At 42.6% G+C, this 23,608-nt stretch overlaps 1 protein-coding gene across 1 annotated transcript; it reads right to left on the reverse strand.

Moving 5' to 3' along the window:
* Positions 1 to 203: 203 nt before the first annotated feature.
* LOC111235663 (apoptotic chromatin condensation inducer in the nucleus-like) lies at positions 204 to 23,503 on the reverse strand. Its single transcript, XM_022764186.1, has 17 exons — positions 23,369 to 23,503; positions 21,351 to 21,416; positions 21,141 to 21,252; positions 20,562 to 20,635; positions 18,879 to 20,273; positions 18,602 to 18,684; positions 13,050 to 13,170; positions 7,876 to 7,921; positions 6,915 to 7,060; positions 6,475 to 6,621; positions 6,071 to 6,242; positions 5,732 to 5,877; positions 4,482 to 4,589; positions 3,988 to 4,095; positions 2,800 to 3,187; positions 1,803 to 1,900; positions 204 to 1,687 (listed from the first exon to the last, which is right to left on the reverse strand). The coding sequence occupies exons 1-17, from the start codon at positions 23,501 to 23,503 to the stop codon at positions 1,367 to 1,369; spliced, it is 3,666 nt and encodes a 1,221-aa protein (XP_022619907.1). The 3' UTR covers positions 204 to 1,366.
* Between the last annotated feature and the right edge of the window lie 105 nt (positions 23,504 to 23,608).

Raw genomic sequence — 23,608 nt, forward strand, 5'->3', positions numbered from 1 at the left:
CAAATATTCTGCCAATATATTCATGATTAAAGAGAGGAAGGTCAAAAACACTCCAAAACATCAGATCAGTGGCTTGCAGCCAGGTCAAGATGCTTCTTTGAGAGAAATGACCACAAGCAAAAAAAACCAAAACAAAAACAAAAGCAGACAAGCTGATAACCAATTTTAAATTTATTCATTTTTTAAATTCTCGGTACATTCAGCACTTGCAGGAGGAGAAAAAGCAACAGAATCAAACTGTTTCGAACTAAAAACATAAAATTAAAAATATTAAAATTGTAACCATTACTCTATTTGAAGATAAACCTTTTTGCCTCCTCTTAAATATATATGATTGAAAGGTCATAGGAGGGATTACCAACTGGAGACTTCAGTGCAGGGAAGGTCAGCTTCCTGTAATTGTTACAGAATAAATCTCCGCTTCACTAGAATTTCATGCCCCTTGTAAATAATCCACCTAAGACAAACTTGGGCATTTACATGTCTCTCGCATCACCACAACATTTAATACCACTTCTCTTCCTATCGCACTTTTCTAGGTTACAGTGTTGAGACTTCAGTACCAGTTGTACCTTTGTGGGAGGTGAAGGTTAACGCTCACACAAACATCACCTGCTGTAACACAGAACAAGCCTCCAAGGCAGAAAAAATAAACATGATCCATAAAACTTCAACAAAAAATAACATGACGGCCTGTGAACCTAGTCGAATATATATATAAAAAAAAAAAAAAAAAATCTTAGTGCTGAAGAGTGGAGCACTAAAACTGATCCTAGAAAATATTTGAAGGTCAGGGATCTATTTTGGACTGGTTTTATTACAGGGCTCTGAGGAGGAAGGAACTGTGCACCCACAGAACTAAAATAAAGAGGCAGGCTCCCAAACCTCAGTGGGACAAAATGCTGAGGCGAGCCAAAAAACCACCGCCCTCCCTGCTTCTTTTCTTCAACGGAGGATAATTAACAACACTACACAGAGACAAGGAGGAAAAGCTGCTCATAACTAGGGGTAGGGGGGCTGAATTTTGCTTCTGGAAGACGGAAAGAGAAAAGAAGACTGGGGAGTGAAGCTGGCTGAACCATTATTTTACTATAAACCAAACATGTAATCGACATTTTCTGTGTGAATTGACATTAAGGAGGTGGGGAAATGGCAGAAGTGTGTGGAAGACAACGCTGGCGTCGGAGTGGACGAATTAAAGCACGGTGGGGCAGGTAGTGAGGAGCAGACACAAGTCCTGAATTTCAGGCAAGAGAAATGCTTCACCGAGTGGAAACTCCCCCCTCCCAAGACTTCCTGTCTGCCGGTTCCTTTGCTACACTGCTTCCCTACTCTCTTTTCAGCTTTCCCTGCAGCTGCCCACCCCTCAGCGGCGTCTGTCCCTGGGGTTGCTACGGCTACGAGACCTCCGTCCACTGCCAGCGCCTGCCGAGGGTCGTCTGGGCCGGTGACCGCTGTCCCTCTTCTTGTCCCCCTCTCTGTCTCGGCCGCGGTCCCTCTCTCTGTCTCCGTCAGCTCCTCGCCCGGCGGCTCCGCCGCTCACGGCTACACCGCCGTCCTTCTCCCGGCCCTTGAGCCTCTCCTTCTTCTCCTCTTCCCGCTTCTTGTCCTCCTCCTCTTGCTGTTCCTTGCGCCTTCGCTCACGCTCCTTCTGTCGCTCTGTGCGGTCCAGAAGCCTCTGCACCGCCTGGTGGACACAAAGTGTGGTCAAGTTACATGGTACACGTGAAATCTCAACCGAGACCCAGACTCTCGGACCACTCATCGTGTCAGACTGAAACGCGTCAGCGTGAAGGACCAACCTGCTCCTCAGTGAGGGGAAGCCAGTATATACATGGAGCCGCTTTGGTCTTGAGGAACAAGTCGTCTAGGAGTTTGGCCGGAGGCTCATCTCCCTTCTCTGTTAGTGAGAAAACAAACGGGTGAATTTTCTGTTCATCATTACAGAATAACAACCTGTGATAGAGACGACAGGTTTCTTGCCATTCCCCGTATTTGTCAGGCCCCTATATCCTGTAAGTGGCTGTCATATCGATATTGGCCAGCTAGTCTGTGCAGCACCAGAAAAAATAATCTGCATCTATTTTGATAATCAATTAACTTTAGTACGTTTTAGTAGTTCTGTCATATCCTATTATACAATTTTGGACTGTTGGGCAAATTAACAGAGCAATCTGAACACGTCGCCCGGGGATTAGGGAAATTTTAACAGGTGTTTTCACTTTTTGAGAAAATAATTGACTGGAAACTGATGAACAGACCCAGGCTTCATCTGCTCGTTAAAGGATATGGAATTGTGTAATGGTTCCATATTTAATCAAGATATTACTTAACACCTCATGTTAGCCTTTTACTAATTACGAATGTGTTCATTAAGTGTTTCTGTATGATGCAGATGCACAACTGCACTGTATGTAATATAATTATTTTCTTTGTGCAGGCTGGGCAGTGAGCATAGATTAATCTCTTTTCTTTTGTTTTTAGTTTTCAGTTTTCCTCTCCTCCTATTCCTCGATACTTTCTACAATAAATGTAATATATCAAAGTGGTGGTTGTAACGCTGACTATTTGTCAGCTCCCGAAAATTATGTAATAGTTAATTCAGTAGAAGCTGACAAGGGTCGACTTTAAGGTAGAAGCAAATGGAAGTAAAACAATCTCTTAATAGGGATTAATGAAATTTTTTAAATTATTAATATGCATTTTGGATGAGGGACTATCCCACTATCAAGCTTTATTCTAGTCTTTCTTCTCTGTTTTCATTCTTTCCCACTCTCGTATTTCTCCTTGTTCTCTTACCCTTCTTATCCGTCTTTCTCTCCTTGCTCTTTCCCCTCTCCCTCCTCCTCCGCTCTCTCTCTCTGGATCGGGATCGTCGTCCGTCCTCTCCTGGTCTTGCAAACTCCCGGACCTTATCCCGGTCCCATTCCCGTTCGCCGCGGGCACGCTCCCGGCGCTCCATCTCTCTCTCCCGCTCTGCCCACAGGTCCCGCACTCCTCCCACGCCTCGGTCCCTTTCCCGGTCTCGTTCGCGCTCCCTGTCTCTGTCCCTGTCCCTCTCGCGGTCTCTTTCCCTGTCCCTGTCTCGCTCAGGCATCAAAGGGGGCAGACGGGTCTGAGGACCAACTGGTTGGGCAACATTGTCCTCCTCTTTTTCTGGCTTCTGGATACCTTTGTGAAAGTCCAGCTGCGGAAAAAAACAGAAATATATAGACAAAAGCCAGGGATGTTTAAGCTTGATTGTGTGGAGAACATTAAATGTACAAATCTAAAAACAGATGTATCAAACATCTGATGATCATTTAGGCTTGATGACTCATCAGAAATGTCAATCTGTACTTTCAAAATTTAAGTGATTATAAGCTGATAACAAAGAAATCATACACAGTCAAATCTGACAGTTGTGTGTAGAAAAACCAAATTGAAATGTGAAGTATGACGCAGAGGTAACGGACTGTCCTGAAATACTTTCCCAGTTTAAACAGAAAGCAAACCTGGAGGATGACTTGACACTGCCTACAGTTTGAAAAAAACTCCTCTTGTGCTGTAGTGTGTGGATGCTCATCTAAACCAGCTCCAAAAATAAACCTGTTAATATTTTATTTCTCATACCTTTTACTTTGGATAGCAATAGTCGCCTACTATTTGACCCACTGCACGCTTTATGTTTTTTACAACACTAAAATCTGATGTTCTTTTAAGTATATTATGTTATTTCAGTATGTAACCAGTGTTGTAAAATTATTTTGTTCTTCCAGTAATTTTTTTCCCCCAGAGAAAATGATTATAGAATAAGTCCTTCTCTCTTTTTTTCCCTCGTCAAAAGTGGAAGAGAAAATGATTAATTTCATACTGTAAAATAATGAAATTCATCTGAAGGCTGACATATGCTCCCCACCATCTGCTGTAAATGCAATTCATAGTCCGTTAGGTGTGTGTTGACAGCTATACAATTAGTCTATTTTGGCATTTACGCCCGTTCATTACCTCATCCTGCTCACAGAAGTCCACGCTGAGGACCTTGGGATTGCTCAGAGGCCATTTGACCCCATGGATGGCGGCTCTGGTGGCGACAGCTTCCTCTGTCGTAGCGTACTACGATGACAGGAGGAGAGGAAAAAGGCTATCAGACTCAAAAATCCTTTTAAAGGGTAATCACATCTTAACCAACAAACACTGCAAAGAACAGACTGTTGCAGGAACAGATGGAGATCGTCTTCCTGCAAAAACAGATAGTACGTATTACATACAGATATATATTTCCAAAAGCTTTTTTCCTGGGATAACAGAAGTAAGCTAGGTGGTGTTCCACCTCTCACACTACTCCCCCACACCTGCTCCAAAACCCCCACAACACCAATCATTAAAAACAGTTCAGCATTTGATAAAAGAACAACATCCTTCAAAATAAAGGCCAGCTTTAGCAGCTGAATCGTGCATGCACAAATGCCCAATACAACTTGAAATTTACTGGTACTCACTGTGACAAAGCAGTGAGACTTGATCTTGTCGATCCAGAACCCGTCTTCCACCACGGTACCTGTCCGGTTCAGCAGCTCTTTCAGCTGGCCCAGAGTGAAGGGTCGTACCTTTGAGATAAGAAAAGACAACCACTCAGTTGTTACAGTCAGAGCTGGGGGCGTTTCAATATGAGCTTTTCAATGTGTTACAAGATTTCCAACTCAGATCTGAACATGTCCTGATGAGGATGAGATGCCTGCAACTTTAATCTGAATGAAGCAGCGAAATACCAATGACAAGACAGAGAAATACTGAACCTATGGATGAAGCTCTACAGATGATAATGTCGGTCTGTTCAACATGTTGGTCCAGGGTGACATGTCTTGACAACTATTGAATGGATTGCCATGAAATCTGGTACAAACATTCACAGTCCGCACCACCAACAGGTCCTAATTTGATGACTTTGATGCTATTCCTTTTATATAGTTTAATGCTACAGTAAATCAAACAGAGACATGTCCTGAACTCATCACAGTTCAGAGGATAAGCCCTTTTAATTTAAGTAACACCATGGTGCTTTCTCTGGTGCCACCCTCAGGCCACACGTCACATGTTTTCACATACAAACTGGCAATGCTTTTTAGTTTCTGTTAAATACAATGGCGATGGGCGTTACAGCCTCACACCATATCTTGAATTTGTTAGTTTTGTTTGTTTGGATCCTGTTTTTCAGACATTACTGAGGCTGGGTGGCATTTGAGACCTGGTACTCTTTGATCCATGTGTGACTTGAAGTCTTACTCCTATGGCACAAGTAAAAAAAAAAAAAAAAAAAAAAGAGTCCATAAATGCTAGTCATTAAATGTGTAATGTCTTGTCTTGTCATAGTCTGTTTAGTCACGTACTGCACCCCCAACTTAAGGTGATGCTTGACTACAGCCATAATACCTGGGTAAGTGTTCCTGACTCTAATTATGGGTATGATGGTGATGTGGTTTCCACTGGCATCAACATAATATGCCTCATTCACGAAAAATGTGTATGGTGTATATGGAAATGCAGGATTTTTCTGTACAACCACTTCCCTCCACATAATTTTAGCTCCTGAGGAAATTTTGGCCAAAAAAACAAGAACAGAACAGGATCTTTTTTTGTGAATTAATGTTGACTTGCCAAAATGAAACACAAGTTTCACAGATTTGGAAAAAGAAATTTCACTTGGCTTTCTTTGGGCCTTGTACTGTAATGTACTGAGGTACAAACCCACCAGGTTGGTCACATGGATGATATTGGAGACTTTGCCACGAGGTGGCGAGGCCTGCCTAGTTGTGCGGACGGGGTCGTCGATGGTGACGGACACACCAGACTTCTGTTGACTGATGGAGCGACGCACCAGACTGTCGCTGGGGGTAACTGAGGGAAAGATGAGGAAGAGGGGAGAAGAGTGAGTGGGGCAGGTAGAAAAACAGGAATGTGTGTAATCAAGAACAGAGCGAAAGATGAGGCAGTGCCTGAGGGATGATGGAAGACAGAAGCAGCACAGAGATTTGTACCCAACAATTTACAGCAATTAAAATTCCACGAACGTTTCAGTGAGGCAGTTTACCTTTCTTTGCATCTCCATCAAGCTTGACAGGTGTCTGTGTTTCCGAGGCTTCCTCAGAAAGACTGTTCTTCCTTTTGTCTCTGGAAGTCCTGCGTTGTTTTTCTCTCTCCGTTTGCTCCATCTCCTCCTCTTCATTTGCCTGGCCATTTTCCTGACTGTCACCTGGGACGACCTGGGGAGAAATGACAGGTAATGTGAAAGTTCAAAACACACTGACAAAGAAAAGCAGCTTGTTCAGCTGTTCTTCAAATTAGGCTTAAGTCAATATGAATATGGGATGTTATATGTCCAAAAAGAAACGAAACCTCAGCTTCTGTTAGTGTTGATATGAAAAACAATGTTCCTGCTGTCTTCACTAGAATTAAAAAGTGTTCAACTGACAGCACTGATATGTCTTTCCTTACCTGTGTGACGGTGCGTCGGATCTTGAGTCCTTTGTCCTGGTCACCGCGGCTGGTGTCCAGGTTCTCCTCGTCCCCAGACAGTTGCAGCTCCTCTGGGTGAAGCTCTACCACTGCCTCCTGGTTTACTTTGATGTCTGGGATCAAAGACTGAAGGACACAGACACAGACAAGAGTAGATAGGAGGAAAAGAAACGACAGGGAAGCGGAACACATTTTGTTGTTGAGTCTCAAGATCAATACAAATGTGGGTGGAAATTATAAAGGAAGAATTTCCACCCTGTAAAACAGTTTTTTTGAAAGACTGAGTCCTTGTCCTTTTACAAAGGTTGATCAGCTATTTGATATTGACCTACAGCACAAAATACCAGCTCCATTAAAAAAAATACAGATAAAATATATTAAGAAATCTTTTCCCCTGATTGATCGTGCTGTGTCAGTACCTTCAGTGAGTCGGTAGTGATGCTGATCGATGGTTTCTTAGCAGTAACTGCTGTGCTGGAGCCCCACCGCCTCTTCCTCCCTGCTGCAGTTCCCGTTTCAGGCTCTCCTGCTCCTCCGTCTGTGGTGGCGGGAGAAGTTTTACTGCCTGCAGGAGTCAAAAAAAATGTAGTTTATCGTTGAGAAGAGACAAAATGTACTCCAAAACTGCCAGCGCATGGTCTACAAGCAGAAATATAAATACAAATACTTTAATGCTTGAACTACTTTTCAATGGAATCGAGACATCAAATAATTTCAGCAGCTATTTTCCAGTAGTTATTCATTTAAAGCAATATTTAACAAGTTATTACATGTTTGTTGTGGTTTTCATTGATAGCTATTTTAATCTTATTGTTCTGTGCACAATACTTTTTGCCACAAAGAGCTTATAGAAGTACAGTATGCAGTGGAAAAATACTAAGAACCACGCAGTCGATAAATAGTGTACTTGTATAAAGGCCAATGGGACTGAGGCCACAATCATGTAGTTTTGTTTTATCATCCATGAAAAAGTGTGTATTCATCTCTGTATCTGCCACCGTCAGACGAGCAAACTGTCCTACTGTTCTGAGTCCCATTAATTAGCAGGTGTGTAAAAAATCTTGCTGAAAAACTTTCTTTGGATCCTTCCTGCAATGTGATCACGTTTAAAATTGGGACTTTTCTTCCATTTCTTTTAAATTTAAGGCAAACTTTTGGTTTGACATCTTACAAAAATGAACACTTATAATCTCTTAAAATCAAATTATCCTATAATAAATTTAAAAAAATAAAGCGACTTCAAAAAATATCTTCTGCACAATGGGTTAAGATACTATTGGCATGTTATTTTCTTTTTTCACTCTTGTTTCTTTCCTCATGTAGTCCTCATGTAGGATGAACGATCCAGGAGTCGGGAAAACATTTAACGGGTATACTCACTGGTCAAGGATATCTTGCGAGCAGCAAAAGCCTTAGGAGTGGTGCTCTGGAAGGAGAGAGAGACAGAGAGAGAACATACAGAAACCCCAGGGGTGTGGGGCTAGATGAGAACCAAGAGTCAAGACCCAAACAGGCATCTACAGAGAGGAGGTGAAACAGGACAGTGGAGGAGGGGGCGGGGAGGGGGGTTAAGTAATAGAAGCCTGGAGGCTCCAATTGTACTACATTAAGAAGAGGGTTCTTTGGTCGATACAGAGAGACTCCAGACACATTTCCGCCTTCCACCTCTGCTCAAAGACACTGAGATAAATCGTTCCGCTTCTCTCCTTGTGTTTGAACGTGTGTGCGTGTGTGTGAATGTGTGAGGTAGACTCTAGAGGACAAAAGTGAGTACATGATGTGCGCATTAGGACATGAGTAGGCCTGCGTGAAACTCAAACTGGATCATATCTTAATATGGTGTGATATTACAAGATGGTATCCATCAGAGTACTCTGAGAATAGAAGGAGGGAAAAGAGGACTAGCAAAGTGTCAGTCAGCGTGTTTGAGCTGATCCCGACACTTCACAAAACTGACTGGATTTATTTTCTCTAGAGGAGGTGGGGATGATTTCAATATTACCATGCTGCTTAGTGATTTCTAGTCTGTCTGGAGAGCTAAATCTTTTTACCACCAAACCCACCAATTATTACAGCCCCAATTATTTCATGTTTTTGTGTAACTTTCCTTCTGTAATTTAAATCCAATCCAGAGATGTATTGTAAAACGTTTTTTAAATTACGCTTTTAAAAGAATAGCCTTGTCCACATTCAGACAGAAACATCTACATTAGTGCTATAAACTAAAGAATTACTGCTAAATAATACAACATTAAGAATCATATTAAGACGGCAGTGATGGATGTTGTTGTCTATTCTATTCATTTCCCTAACCCTGCTTCAATGTTGTCCAGAACGACTTTTATTAACAGGGAGGACAGGAACTATTTCATTAGCCACCTCCCCATGTATATTTATTCCAGCAAAATGGAGCTTTCCGCATGCAAATTGAGCGATGGTACTGTGCTCACACTCTCATGGTGTTCATTTAACATCAAAATTATGACATGTAGTTGAATCCAGCATGCTGATGAGTTCTGTGACGCAGAGGTGGAGAACTGAGTGCTGAAGACTCACAGATCAGTCACAAGACTATCGATACTGCAGTTGAAATTCACCTTGAAGGATTTACTATTTACTGTATTTAACAGACAACTGTGGATGCACAGTGTGGTCAAATGCATGATGAGCATTCTCAGCCTGGTGTCAAAGTACCAAATTAAAACTGCAGTACACATGACTGTTCAAAACTTTGTACTAAATTACAAAGAGGAAAATAATTCACCCCTCTTATTTACAAAAAAGATCAGGAAGAAAGAAAATGCTTCCTTTTTTTTTTTTTTTAAAACAGGTAATCATTTAAATGTTTATACATTTTAAATAGAGGAATAATGACAAGTCATTTCCTGGTACCATTTGACACCTGATTCCTTACTGGCTCGACTATGGCCCAACCGCACGACAGTGTGTACTGTATCTAGGCAACAAGGATCCAATCAGAGAAGGCAGAGGAGTGAGGGCAGGGCTCGATTTGAATGTGCAGATTAGCCACCATGCAGGAACTTATCACTGGATTGGACTTTTTTCTTGAATGGGGCTTGGGAGAACTTTTCTCGATTGACTGCTGATCACAGAGTCACGTTTCAGTCTTTAGGGAAGCCAGGAGTTTCAAACTGTCTTGTGATGGATTCTGACAAGGGTCAGGGTGAGGTATACTTTGTTAGAGTCCATGATCTGTGAGGTACATCTGACGAGTAAAAGCATCCAGTGGCTTGAATTTATTGTCTTTAATTGTGAAAGATGTCCATGGTCTCAAATATACAGTCCGGAGAGTCTTTCTGACATTTGGGTGCATCTGAAATGTCAAAATGATAAAAACAGGTTGTCCTGTGAAATGTTCATTTGTTGTCCAAGATGTTTGTGTTCCTGTTTTAATAAGTTCATGGGGTTTTCCATAACCAGAAAGTTTGCTAAGCGATTCTTGAGTTTGTTTTGCAGGTTGGCAGCACAGGAGGAAGGTCTGTCTTAAGTCTCTTTATGGGAATAAAGGTGTAAAAACAATCCACGAGCATCTGGCTTTGTTAAAAATACAATCCAGGGATGTAGTCAAAAGGAGAGGGCTTATGGCATCGCTGGCATGAATGCCTCTGCACTCACATAAAGTCAGTTGAGATGCAAAGGCCAGGTTGTGGGTGTAGTGAAGAGTTGGACTTATAAATAAATAAATAACAGCAGCAACTGCAGTTATCCATCTGCCAGGTCCACAGCAGCAGCAGCAGCAGCATATCTTGATCTCCTGGTGAAAAATCCACTGAGTCACACTTGATTTCACTGACAGCATGGCTGCAGAGGAAGGAGAGGCGATGATTTGTTGACATATCCAGCTCTCTTGGCCCAGGTGTGGATAATCAATGTCAGTGTATACCCACAAACAGCCACGGTGCATAATGTATGCCACATTACTTGTGTTGTGGCAGTATGTCCTTTGAAAGTCTCTGCTACAGTGGAGCTGGTGCAGGGTCCAGGGGAGCAGTTCGCTTGCGATGATCACATTGAGCATGTGTGACGGAAATTACATGCACAGTCAAAGAGTTGAGGATTTTACTTGCACAGGTGAACAATAAAAATCCCTTTTAGGCTGGTTAGCTTGTCATGGCAGAGAATAACTGTTAGGCTTACAAGCCTAACCAATACTGGAGTTCCAGATGTTTGAAAGTAAAGTTCCACAATGTCAAATCACATCCAGACTTTCCATTAAAATGTCCCACAAACATCTTTTCCGAGCAGATTATTTCAGTTGCTCCACTGGAGTGTGTTTTAAAGCTTAAAACTCAAAATAGTGATGATATAAATGCTCTAATCACTGTATGGGTTATTAGAGCAGGTCTCAGTCCAAAGTCATTACTCCACCCCACAAGCAGAGGGCAGCATGGGATTGGAGGTAGAGGTAGAAACTGAAACTGGATTGATGAAGAGTTTTGTCTTTCCTCTGAGTTGCATCTGGCTTTTGGAGCACAGAGGCATGGATGTTGGGGGACGACACTTGGAGACTGTGCGTATCCTCAAAATGGCAGATGGGGAAAGGCCGGGAGAGGGGGAGGCGATACAGAGCATTAAACACACTCCCCTTCCCTTACCCCATCAATCATCACCACCACACAAGTGCAGTACAGTCCAGTCCGGTTCAGATCAGCGAGCAGGCTTCCAACCCCTGAGGCTGGGTTGCCATGACAACTGTGTGCTGCTGCAGTTACCATGGCTGCCACTGCTGTCGGTGGTGGTCTGATGCAAGATCCAGTCCCTGCTGGCTCAGCGCATCACTGGAGGGCTACAGGGGAGGCCTTGCAGGCTCGGGTTTTACTCAGTGCCATGTAGTTGCAGACTCTGGGCCTAATTCAGGTACCAGCGACGCACTTGGGCATAGCGGGACAGGAGTTGTAGGAGGAGTAGGAGGAGGAGTGGAGGAGGTGTTGGTGGTGGTGGTGGTGGTAGTAGTAGTACGCAGCAGGTACCATTAGGGGCAATGGAAGAGGCATGGGCACCTTCATAACAAAGCAATCAATGGGGTTTTAAACAGCAATCACACCATAAATATATATAGTGAGAGTGAAGCGTTCATGATGGGATACAAAGGCAAAAGATGTAAAGTAAGGGGACAAAGTGGGGAAGAGAGACAGTGATTAAAAGAGAGAGAGAGGCAGTGTGAAGGGAGGAAGCAAGAGAGCAGGGAGAATGAAAACAGGGTGAAAGAAACAGCAGAAACAAGCCCTGATGCATCTCTACACACACTGTCAGGGTCCATTACTCATACAAACCCAAGAGGGAAACGAAAACCACAAATACACACACAGAGAGTAAAAAAAGGCACATGCTGATAATAACTTCCATAGCATAGAAGCTCACCAGTAAATGTAATTTAGGCAATCTAGATAAGAACATGCAATGTAATGTATCTTATGCTGATCTTCGTCTGGTTTCAACAGCAGTAGCTTGTGAAGGCTTTATCTGACAAAGATTCAGACTGCGCATAATCCATACCGTGGCATAATTTAGTTGTAATTGTGAAAATGTCTATCATTTTTTTCGTTTAAAGAAGGGAAACTACATGTGATAAAATACTCTGGTCTTATGCAATGACGCTGAGGTCCCTGACAGACCATGCACAAGAATTTTTGTGCTGATGAAAGCAGACTGAGCAACTGCTTTTGGAAGACTTTGGCTTTAGTACAGTGCAAAGATGATTGTCACACGAACAAAAGGCAGAGGCAAGAAGATAAAGCGAAACTGGACCAAAAGTGGAACACCACCCAGTTAAAGAGCTCCCTCTCATCAACTACCTCTGCCACCGGTTCAGTGCTCTCAATTGTTTGAACTGCCGTCGGAAAGAGCTGAGTAGTGCCAATATTGCCGAATGCACCATAAAAACTAAGGGCTATAGTCGACCACAGACGATAAACAGCGATCGATAATTGACTTAGTGTCAGGGCCCTGAGGTTTAATGTTTTCACTTTCTCTCACTGCCTCCCTAACACACATACAACAACAGTGATATGAGGAGCATGCACTCTCTGTAGCATGGATGTCTAATTTAACAGACTATTACTATCACTACTTGCATTCCAGCAGCATCGGCACTAAACACCCCTCTAAAAAGCCCAGCCAGACAATGGACGTGTGCGAGAGATCATCTATCTGAATGAGCTAGTTATAAAATATTAGTTGCATTAAACACGGATGAAAGGATTAGTTCATTCCTATTTACTTCAGGACCCAACTCCAACTCAACCCCCATTTGTTCACCTATTATCAATTGTACTAACATCTGATTGAGAATTCTGTTGAGCATTTAAGGAGTTAAACGGTGTAGAAACTGCACACAGAGAAAGGATGCTCTCCACAGGTGGCAAAGGCATCAACGATTTTGATTAATGAATGTTAAAACATTGGAGTTGTGTTGGTTTTGAGTGATTACATACTTTCACTGCCAACTACACATGCTTATATGTGAATGAGAATGCTGGTTAGTGGGAAACATAGCAAAGACCCGGGCACCCCCACCCTCTCAGTGACCTTACCTCCTCCAGACGGTTCTCGTTGTTCTCTGGCTCAGCCCCGGAGGCCGGCTGCTGGGCCATGGAGCTCTCCGAGTCCGGTTCCACCTCTGTCACGGCGGCTGCGCTGGGCTCCGACACCTCCCTGCATGAGTAAGAGACAGTTGGGGTGAGGGGTGAGAGGAAAATAGGCTTTGACTCGGGGTCACTTAGATTCTGACTTGGACCAGGTGACTGATTGGTAAAAGGGTCTGGTCCAAAATGATACAAGTTGTGTTGTGACATCTGACATTTCAAATCATAAACCACGGCGTGAAATTCTCTCTCTTCTACCATTTGTAGGTGAGTCATATTTTGAACATTTTATTTTTTGAAGTGACTGATAATGACCAGAATCGTACACTCCATCACTATGATCACCTTCGGCAGCACCTCACTACTCAGATATTGAAGATAGAGCTGAAACATTTAACCAATTAGCTGACCAACCGCAAAGTGCTATGGACTAATTTTGAAAGTAATTTTCAGACAGGTAACACTACTATCTGACATTTTATAGATCAAACAATTAGTGTATTAATTAAGAAAACAATCAGCAGGTAAATAAGAATAGATAATAATCATTAGTTGCAGCTGTAATTGAAGACTGTGTTCAAACTCAACTCTTAGGACTGGGCAGTGTGAAGGTTAGTGTGAGAGGAGACAAAATGATGTGTAGGACAAGACAGAGGAAAACACTGGAAGAGTCAGAGGAAGGGTGCTGGAGGCCAATGATCTGGGTCACTCTTGCTATAAATAACTCACCAGCTAACTGACACCCAGGGTCACAAACACTCCTCAAACTAACTCATCGTCCACGAAACACTCACAGCTGACTCTGTGTGTGTGGTCTTAATCTGATCCTTGCTGGGTCATTACAAAAAAACAAAACAAAAACGATTCTAACTAACCAAATGAAACCGATTCTCTGTGGTTACTATTACTAAGTCAGACCTCGCACAGTCAAACACTTCCTTACTTTTTATTTTATCGCTGTTATCTTAGACGGAGCAAAACCAAACAGATATCATCATTATATTTTTAGTTACCCCCTCAACTTCCTCTGCCAGCATTATCAAAAGCCTCCTCCGCTGCCTCCATGTGACGACACAGGCACTGAGGCAGCACCCTGTAGGTGGGAGGATCACATCCTCTAGCATCCCTCTCTCCATCACAGTGCACATTCCCCTCTATTGTTTGATTCATTACACAGTTCTTTGCATGTCACAGTAAATGGAAGTAAATAATACATTTAAAAATGCTTCTCATTGCTGAAAAGTATCAAACAAAGAAATGTTTAGTTGTCATCCAGTGCCAATACTAATCAATGCAGCGTGTTTTGTCTCTAGTTCCATTGTAATTTTTCCATCAGTTATTGCAGAAAAAAACAGCAATGCAGTCATTTTTAAAAAGCACCAAAGTCAATAGAACATGTGATGACCTGTAAATAACCCAGACAATGCACAAACTGCAGTTAACAATTATTTTCATTTCCAATTAATCTGCTAATAATGCAATTAAATTAATTTGCAATTAATTGTTCCGTTGCCCATTACAATTTCCTCAAGCCCAAGGTGATGTCTTCAAATGTCCTATTTTATCTGTCCAACAGTCCAAAACCCAGAATTAATCACTTTACTTAATTATAAGATAAAGAAAAGCAGCAAATGCAGATTCTTACATTTGAGAATCTGGAGCAAGTGATTAATCCATTATCAGAATCGTTGCAAATTAATTTTTTGTTGATTTACTTATAGTTGCAGCTCTAGCACTAATCTGAAAGATGAATCTGGTAGGTGAACCTAGGAAGATTATTTCTGACTCAAATCACGATATCAAAGTCACTTCTTCAACCAAGTGATGCACTGCTGCTTTGGACTTACAAAAATAAGTCATTCCCTCTACTTCAGACTTTTCAGACTGATCTTCAGTGTAAAATGATCCCTAGCTGGCAAACTACTAGGCACATAGTCTCAGAGGGCTAGCTCAGACAGCCAAAGCTCAGCTTTTCTCTTTCTCCATGATATGCAACACTGCCACTGGCAAAGTTTCTTTAGCACAAGGGGCCTGTAGTGTTGGTTTCTGAACAACTGAAATCTACCCACAGTGTTAGGAGAGCCCATTCAACCTCCTTCTCTAGAGATTAGTCACTGGCAGAAGTGTATGCAAAGGGACAGCATTTTCCCCTCCTCCACGCCACACCATTTCTCCTCATTTGCCCTAGGTGTGGATGTCAGTGTCTATGTGTGTGTAGTTCTTTGGCAAGGCCAGGGGCACACCTGCGAAGGCTATAAAGGGAGACAGATGTCAACTAGAAATACAACCCCTTGGGATCAGGAAAAGAGGAAAGGCCAGGCCAAGGTGATGTAATGATCACTGGCTTTCTCCTCTCAAATAACAGCCTTGAACCCCCTTCGTTTTACGTTTCAAACAGCTTTGTATTCATATGACTGAGCTGGAATGAGGAAGCACATTGAAATGTAGCTTCAATCTGAGGAACAACATCACAATACGTAAAGAGTATCATAAAATAAATGCATTACTTCTCAAAAACCTGACAAACAGAAACCATGTGCGCAGTATGACCCGGGGCACCAATTCTCATTCATTGCAGCTCAGTAGAATTACTCAAGTCGTGTCCTAATCAACAAACAGGACTCATAAACCGAACCAAAACATTGTCACCGGTCAAATGACACATGTAGTCAGCTCCCAGGGAAGGAGAGTGTGAGTACTGATGCCAGCTGGGAGAATTATATCACACCATAAGGGCCCATTCACACTGACTGTACAGCTAACAGATGTCTGCTTTAATGATCTCCCTTGACAACAGTGAGATCATTAACAGCTACAGCCACACAAATCCAAAAATACAAATATAGTCCTCTGTGGGCTAGACAATAAGATGCGGTACAGTACGGTCATGATTGAGCCTTAACGGACAACCAAAAACCATATTCTCATTTTGAAACTTTATCTTTATCGTTTTTTATTTAACTTTATCTTTTGGCTGCCTGGCATGACAGACATTGTTGAGGTCAAGAGGACAGACAGAGAAGGGGGGGAAGAAAAATCACTGTCCACATGCTTCTCCCCATCACACTATGAAATCTGAGCCCATTATTTATTCATCAATATGTTCCTTCATTGAAATGCTATTTTAGGCACAGATCAAAGAAAGGAGACCCCATCCCCCCTAAAAAATCTTCCTAGCTCCTTCATCCAACAAAAGAGCCTGACGACGTCCCCACCCCCGGTCCTCCTCACATGTAACACGCTCATAACCAGGCCAATGTGAACTAATGACATGAAATTTAACAGGCAGCAAGGAGCAGTTAGCTAACCAGTAGCGTAATATACAGTCAGGCAGACGATGGGAAACGACAGGCTGATACCGGCTAAGTTCATGTATTCCCGTTGCTTTCTGGATAAGTGGTGTAAAAGTACAACCAGCAACCTGAAGCCTTGGGTCGCCCTCTGGCTCACTCTTACCCGTTTTTGTTGCCTTCGGACAGCATTATGGCCGGCCTTGAAAGGAAACCCCCGGGGATAAAAAAAAATTAAAACGACCCTCTGTCGCTGCCGCTTATTCCGGACAGGCGTGGGCCGAAAAAGGGAACGCGAATTACAAAAAAACCCGGTCGCGGTGGTTTCCACTGCTGATTAGCCGAACACTGCGTCGGTATCAGGGATGCAATGCATGCATGACGGCCATGTTGGCTAGCGAGACTTGTGTCAAGTCTACCAGAGTGGGGGGAAAACTACCTTCCGGTCAAAGATTTCCAAAATAAAAGCTCCGTGAAACGCTCAAACGTGGCGCACTCCAAAATATAACCGCAAAATAATCTGCGGCAAGCAACAAAGACAAATTACACGAAAAGGACAACAGAGAAAGGAAATTAAGGAACATGGGAAAAGACCCTTTAAATCTCTTGAGAGAAGCAGCAGGGGCTGCCGCACTATACACGTGACAAGAAATACAACCTGCTATAATTAGGAGCATGACAGAGAAAGCACTAGGGTGTGTTTACAACGGAGTCTGGCTTAAAACATCTTGGAGGCATGCTGTCAGCTCTATGGCCAATGTTTTTAATTGGAACAGACATTTTCTATGCCTGTCCATGCTGACAAATGATACACAAAAGGAAATTATTGAGCAATAGACGGAGGAACAAATATCTTAACTACAAAGTTTAAGAGAAATTCATAATAGTACAACCCAAGATAAGTGTCAGTATATTCGGCTTCAGACCAGGCACAGTCCTTTCTATTAAATAGGAAATATTACATAAATGTGATTAAACCATGATCTCCATAACCACATGACTAAACCGTGTCCTCTATTATCTTACATTATTTCATATGCCAAAGCAAAAATATGGATGTTTTTACAGTTTTTAAGGTTTTGGGAATTGTTTACTATGTGCCTGATCTTGTTGCACTGCAATCTCTGCATTCAAAATACACATTGCTGTTGCTCTTTCCTTTGAGGGCCAAAGTTAATTTAGGGCAAGACCACATGGCTAGAACATGTCATCATCAACCACAATATCCCAAAAACCTTTTTGAATAACTCACCTGAATGTCATCAATAACTCAGAAAGAATGTTTAATAGTGGTTTTGTGATTTCATCAGTGTTAATTTTGCTTCCCTGAGAAAGGTTAATCCTGAAATGTGATACATAATTACCCCTGCCACCAAAGTCAAAAGTAAGCTGAGATATTCAGAAAGGCGAATCATAAATACAGCCTTGTGTTCGTCTCTTATGACAAAGTACTCAGCAGATTCAACACTTTTTATTAGTATTAAGACTCATAATGAAATTTTCATTTCATTTTCTCCTGCAAACCACAGATTTGTTGGTAAATTGTTTAAATTCAAATGGTTGACACTAATCAGGACAGGGCCTTTGCTGTCAAGACCCCAAACCTTTGGCACAACCTACCAGACGAGATCAGACTTGTAGAGTCAGTTCCCTGTTTTATCTCACTTAAGACACATTTTTATAAAAAATAATTTATTGTGTAATGTCTTTTTAATTTTATTTGCATTTCAATTTGATTAGTTTTGATGTTTTGTATTTGACTCATGTGAAGCATTTCTTATTTATATTGAAAAGTGCTACAAAAATAATGTTATATACAAATATAATAACATAATATTATTAGACAGTCACAGAAAATTGCTAAAGGAGTGGAGTTTAAGAAAGGATACACATCAGTGTCAAAAGGATACAGGCCTATAGAGGGAACAGAAACTTGGAAAAACACTAAATTAATTTGAAACATACTGAATATCTTTGTTGCAAGATATTACACAAGGAGCCACCAGAGTGTATGCATCACATCACATTATTCAATAGCATACACAGTGCACACAGTTAAAGAAATGATAGAGAGAGCAAAAAGTTGGCACATACAGGATGCAAAGGCTAATTCCTGTGCTGGTGTAACTTTTCAACTCCACCCACAAATAATATGAAGACTTACTTACACTTGTTATTAAGGTTATCTGTATTTCAATGATGGTTACTGACCTTTTTGAGAGGAATCGTTTCTCTGCCCCTTTACCCAGGTTAGTCTTTTTCTCTTCCTCTGCCTCTTGTCCTTGGTCTACCTTCTGTGGAATTATTCAAAGTAAAAACAATGAAAGGCAAATAGCAATACTCTCAAAGAGATGTAGTTTTAGATGCACGTCAGTATCAGCCATGATGTGTGATGCTGCACGGCGTCATGTTCACAAACACTATACCTTACAAATATTTATCAAATCCTTGGTGAATGACTGACACCTACAACAGTTTGATCACTGACCTTCAGCTGCCTGGCAGGGCAAGGTTTGTCCCGAGAGGAGGAGGATGATTGTGATGAGCGTGAAGAGGAGTCTGATTTGGAGTCAGAATCTGATGAGGAACCTGAATCTTGTGCCTCAGTCACAACCACCCTGTCTTTGATGGCTGTCTGCTGCCTCTTGTCCTGCTCCTCCTTAAGCCGTTTCTCCTCTCTTCTCTTCTCGTCATCCTGACGTTTTCTCTCTTTTTCTTTTTCGTCTTCCTGACGTTTTCTCTCCTTTTCTTGCTCCTCTTTCTGACGCTGTTTCTCCTTCTCTTCCTGTCGTTTTCTCTCCTTTTCCTTCTCTTCTTCCAAGCGTTTCTTCTCTCTCTCCAGTTCTTGTGATTTTCGTCTTTCTCTCTCCTTCTCCTCCTTCAGCTGCCTCTCTTCCTCCATCTCTCTGTTCTCTTGTTGCCTCTTTCTCTCCAGTCTTTGCAGTGGAGATTCACTGGAAGACCCAGCAGTAGAGTGTGCTGCATCTCCTGACATTCCTGCAGATGACATGGGCTCCACTGCACGGAAAGCCCCCTCGGACTCCATCTTGTGTGCAAGCAGAGAAAGCGGTCCTCGCCTGCTCTTCACAGGGGGCTCAGGACTACTGGAACGAGAGCTCGAGTCAGAGTCTTGCCCTTGCATGGTGGGAGGTTGGAACGATGCTCCCCTTGGACCGCGTGCAGGCTCAGGGCCATTTCCCTCCTGGTCGTCTGGGTCTGGTGGGCTCTGCTTGGGAGTATCAGGAAGGGGGAACAGGTCAGGGGGTGGAGAAGGAGGAGGCGTGGGATGGCGCAGCTGCATGGGGGTGTGGTGTACCTGTGGTGGTGGGATGTGCTGCGGCGGTTGAAGCTTGCGTTTGGATCGTCCACCTGCCGATGGGACACTGGGGGGCATCTGCTGCGGCTGGGGAGGGACTCTGTTGCCCCGGCGTGCTGTGCCAGGACCAGGCCCCCAATCCTCATCATCCTCACTCTCATCATCACCATCATCTTCGTCACTATCCTTATGGACATTGCCTCCTGCTGATACCCCAGCAGATCTGCTAAGGTGGAGGACAGGATGAGCTGATCCCGGCTCACTCGGTGCGGTGCCCTCCTTCTCCTGGGCTCGGGGCACGGCAGGGGGCACACCCTGGCGGTCAGGCTTACCCAGGACACGCACTGACAGGGAGGCTACAGCGCGGGGAGGAGAGGGGGCTGGTGGCTCCTTATGTCCTATGGCTCGCTGCATCCTAGCTCCTGGAGCCTCAGGGGACTCCTGGCAGTGGAGGGTAGGACCGGGGCCCATGTCAGCACTGTATGCCATCATCCCATGACCCACCACTGAAGTTCCTCCTCTCTCCTCTGCCCTGGTCAGTGCGGGCTGAGAGGGTATAGCGCAATGCTGCTGGGCATAAATATTGAAATGACATATGATATACATTTTGTGGCATTTACAAGCATAGACATTTTATTTCAAATTCCAGCTCTTTTAAGTTTCAACACCTAAGCTGTGTAATGTAAAATGCACCAGCTATGATCTGGCATGAGAAGCAGAACACTGAGAGACATGAGAAAACAAGATTTTTCACAACATTTCTCCATCACTGTGCAGCAGCTTAGTGTGTCCTCTTTGGTGGGATAAAACCTTAGTTTTTCTCATTTTATTATTCAGTGTGTGGACATTGCTGACCTTGTCAGGGACATAGGAAGAGCTGTCATTGTCCTCTGAGTGCTCTTCGTCCTCCTCTGGCACTGCTGGGCTTTCTGTCAGTGAGGGACACAAGGCAGGGGTTAAGGGTCAGCACCAAAGTAAGGATTAAAACTCAAGACACACACCCACTGGATCCTAAACAAGGGCAACCTCTCAATCGATCAAAAAAGAGATAGATCAATTTCTGCTGAGTCTCCTTCTACATCATCTCAGGTGTAGGTTGTTCTACAACCTAACATAATGAGAGCTGGCTTTTTTTAAGACATTATTATCTTAACCAATTATAAATTACTTTAGTAATTTTTACATTGATGTATGTCAATAGCGGCTGGGTGATATGACTACATCTGTGTCCCATGGAGTTATATGTGCATGATGAGGGATTATTTTTTTAATATTTCTTCTGTAATGTGTGATTCTTCCAAAACCTTTATTTAATAATCCAATATCGCAGCTAGTTGCAACCTGTTTATGAGCATGTGCAGTCATACATACGTTGTTCATGTAGCAGAGACTGAGTTAACTGTCTGATTTGTGTTTGTGTGTGCCATGTTATACCATCAGCCTCTTCCTCTTGCTGGGCCTCTCTCTCAAGTCTCTGGCGAAGGAGCTCCTGCTGCTTGGCCAGGTACTGTTTTATGAAGCTGTTCTGGCACATCTCCTCCCCTATCTACAACAAAGAAAAGTCAAAAAAATAGCACATAGAAATGACATCACATATTGTCAAAGAATTAACAAACTAACTCATCTTTAAAAATCTCCTCCTACCTGAGAGTTGGGCTGCAGCCCACTGTGGGAGGAAGATGACTTCTGTAGGTTTTCCAGCATCAGAGCCTGCCAGAAATGAGTAAGGGGAATTATTTAAAATGTAAAACTATACGACATAACATTATACTAAAGATACAAAAACAAAACCAGATACTTTACTTTTACTTTACAGGCTACTTCAGCACCTCACTCCCATTTCAAAAACTGTTTTGGCTCATGAAGCAACTGGCTGGACTCAAACTGGGAACTTTGCGGTTCTGTTCAGCATCTTAATCCCAAAGATACACAGTTTTTGCATACATTTTGAGGTGGATGGAACATCCCTCCAACATGAACTACAAGTTCAAAAATTGTGCATAAGATTTTAACACTACAACAAAAGATATTTCACTAAATGAATACTAAATCTGCCTACAAAACCTGGCAAGACAATCGTAATTTTCTTGCATGCAAACCAGTGTTTTTTTTTGTAAAAACCCTCTCACGTATTTTACAACAGCACTAACAAAAATTATTTTTATGGGATACTACTAAATAAATGCCTGTTTTATACACATACATTATGTAGATAATTTCCATGAACAGAAATTTGTTTTTCCTATGTAAATTATGAGATATCTTTGCTATTTAATCTACACTCAAAATTATATTACTTACTAAAATTAGCATGAGTGTCATGTGTAATTTACACACTATTGAAATCTTGGCTCAGCTGCGACCTGGCTCAATATAGAGGTACAAGTGTTTTAAATGTAAATCACAATGAAACTGGTGTCCACAGAGAAATTATGCCAGTGGCTCTGCATTGTGATTGTGTGGTGAAATAATTGCAGTGACATATTTCATCATCTTACATTTCATTGTCTTTGAAATCAAATATGATATGCAAGTTGATATGCATGCACTGCTTGGCCCTGCTCGTGTAATCATATGCCATCTTTTTAAAAGTACATTATTAGAAACCTCTCAAGGCCATGACTACCACTGAGGACACTGAGATCACATCCACTCTATCCTATCTGGGTTTGCATGACCAAGGAAAGGTTTAAATTCACTGGCTTTAAACTAACGTTTGAGGGCGTCATGGCAACCTAGCAATTAAGATGTCAAATCCAGCCCTCAACCTTTGTTGCATGCTAGTCTCCTCACTCTGTCCTCACTATCCCCATGTTTAGCCTACTGTTTTCACAATCCATTACCATTGGCTACTTTTAGGCAAATACATAAATAAAGGATTCATTATTTCCATCCTTTATTTCTGGCAGTGTGGAGAGGCCTTTAAAACAGCACTTTTTCAAATTTGGGAAATACAATTTCCAGAAATTATATGAGAATAGTTAACTGAGTAAACATATCGTTTATAAAATTAAAAATAATAATGTTCAGACTTTATTTCTGGTGTCTGGTAACATTTTTCCGTTGCAGAGGGCACGTAAGACTCATGACCTCAGTATTACTAAAATCCTCGCTACGGCCCTGAAACCTGTGGTTGCTCATGGGCTGAAGGTCTTGTGCAAAACAACAACAGTGTTGATGAAAAAAAAAAAAGTCAAAACAAAATTGCATAAATTACTCGTCGGGGAAGCTCGGAAAATTGTGTGTTTACATCGCAAGGCGCGCCCCCGTAACTTCAACACACACACACAGACACACACACAAAGCGCGGGCACGATCATGTACTGTACACTATGTGCGGCTGCTCGCTTGCTTACACTCAGCTTAGGCCTCGACTTGACAGGTGCACAGTTCAACTGTGTGCAACACGATGCACTACGAGTAGTTACCAGTTAAGTAGGAACTCGGTTGGTAGGCAGTTTCTTTGTACTGTCAGTTACAAATAACCGAAAACCAAAAGTGTTGTTTATGTGTAATAACGCGTGCAAGGCGATTTATGTATTCCCGCTTCCGAGCCCACACACCGTTACGGCCTCTAATGTTAACCCCCCCCTCCGTCTCTCTGCTACTACTGAACTTAGCCAGACTCGACACAGGCGTCCACAACATGGGAGAAAACTTACCCCTTTCAGTCGCTTGATGAGTGTGTTTTTCTGCCCGCTTTTTGGAAGGTTTCTCTGCTCCAGAGCGGCTTTCAAATCCGCAACTCGGAGCGATTGTAGAGGTTTCCCATCAAGCGTAATATCTTCGTCCGCCATTTTGCTCCCTCCGCTTGTCTAAACTCCAACAAGCGTCGCTACGGCTGCTTGTCGGCGTCACAGCTCGGCAGTTTCCGGAAAAGCTCGGTCTCTCCGAATCACATA

The sequence above is a fragment of the Seriola dumerili genome, unplaced genomic scaffold, assembly GCF_002260705.1.
Source record: "Seriola dumerili isolate Sdu_G_001 unplaced genomic scaffold, Sdu_1.0 BDQW01000531.1, whole genome shotgun sequence".
Classification (NCBI taxonomy): Eukaryota; Metazoa; Chordata; class Actinopteri; order Carangiformes; family Carangidae; genus Seriola; species Seriola dumerili.

Bases quoted from the DNA above. Each gene is read 5' to 3' on its own strand.
- LOC111235663 (XM_022764186.1), bottom strand. From the start codon at position 23,503: ATGGCGGACGAAGATATTACGCTTGATGGGAAACCTCTACAATCGCTC. The intron at 20,274-20,561 runs GTCAGCAATGTC...TATGCCCAGCAG, and splicing joins CTTCCTATGTCCCTGACAAG to CATTGCGCTATACCCTCTCA. The intron at 4,590-5,731 runs GTGGGTTTGTAC...CTTATCTCAAAG, and splicing joins TCATCCATGTGACCAACCTG to GTACGACCCTTCACTCTGGG.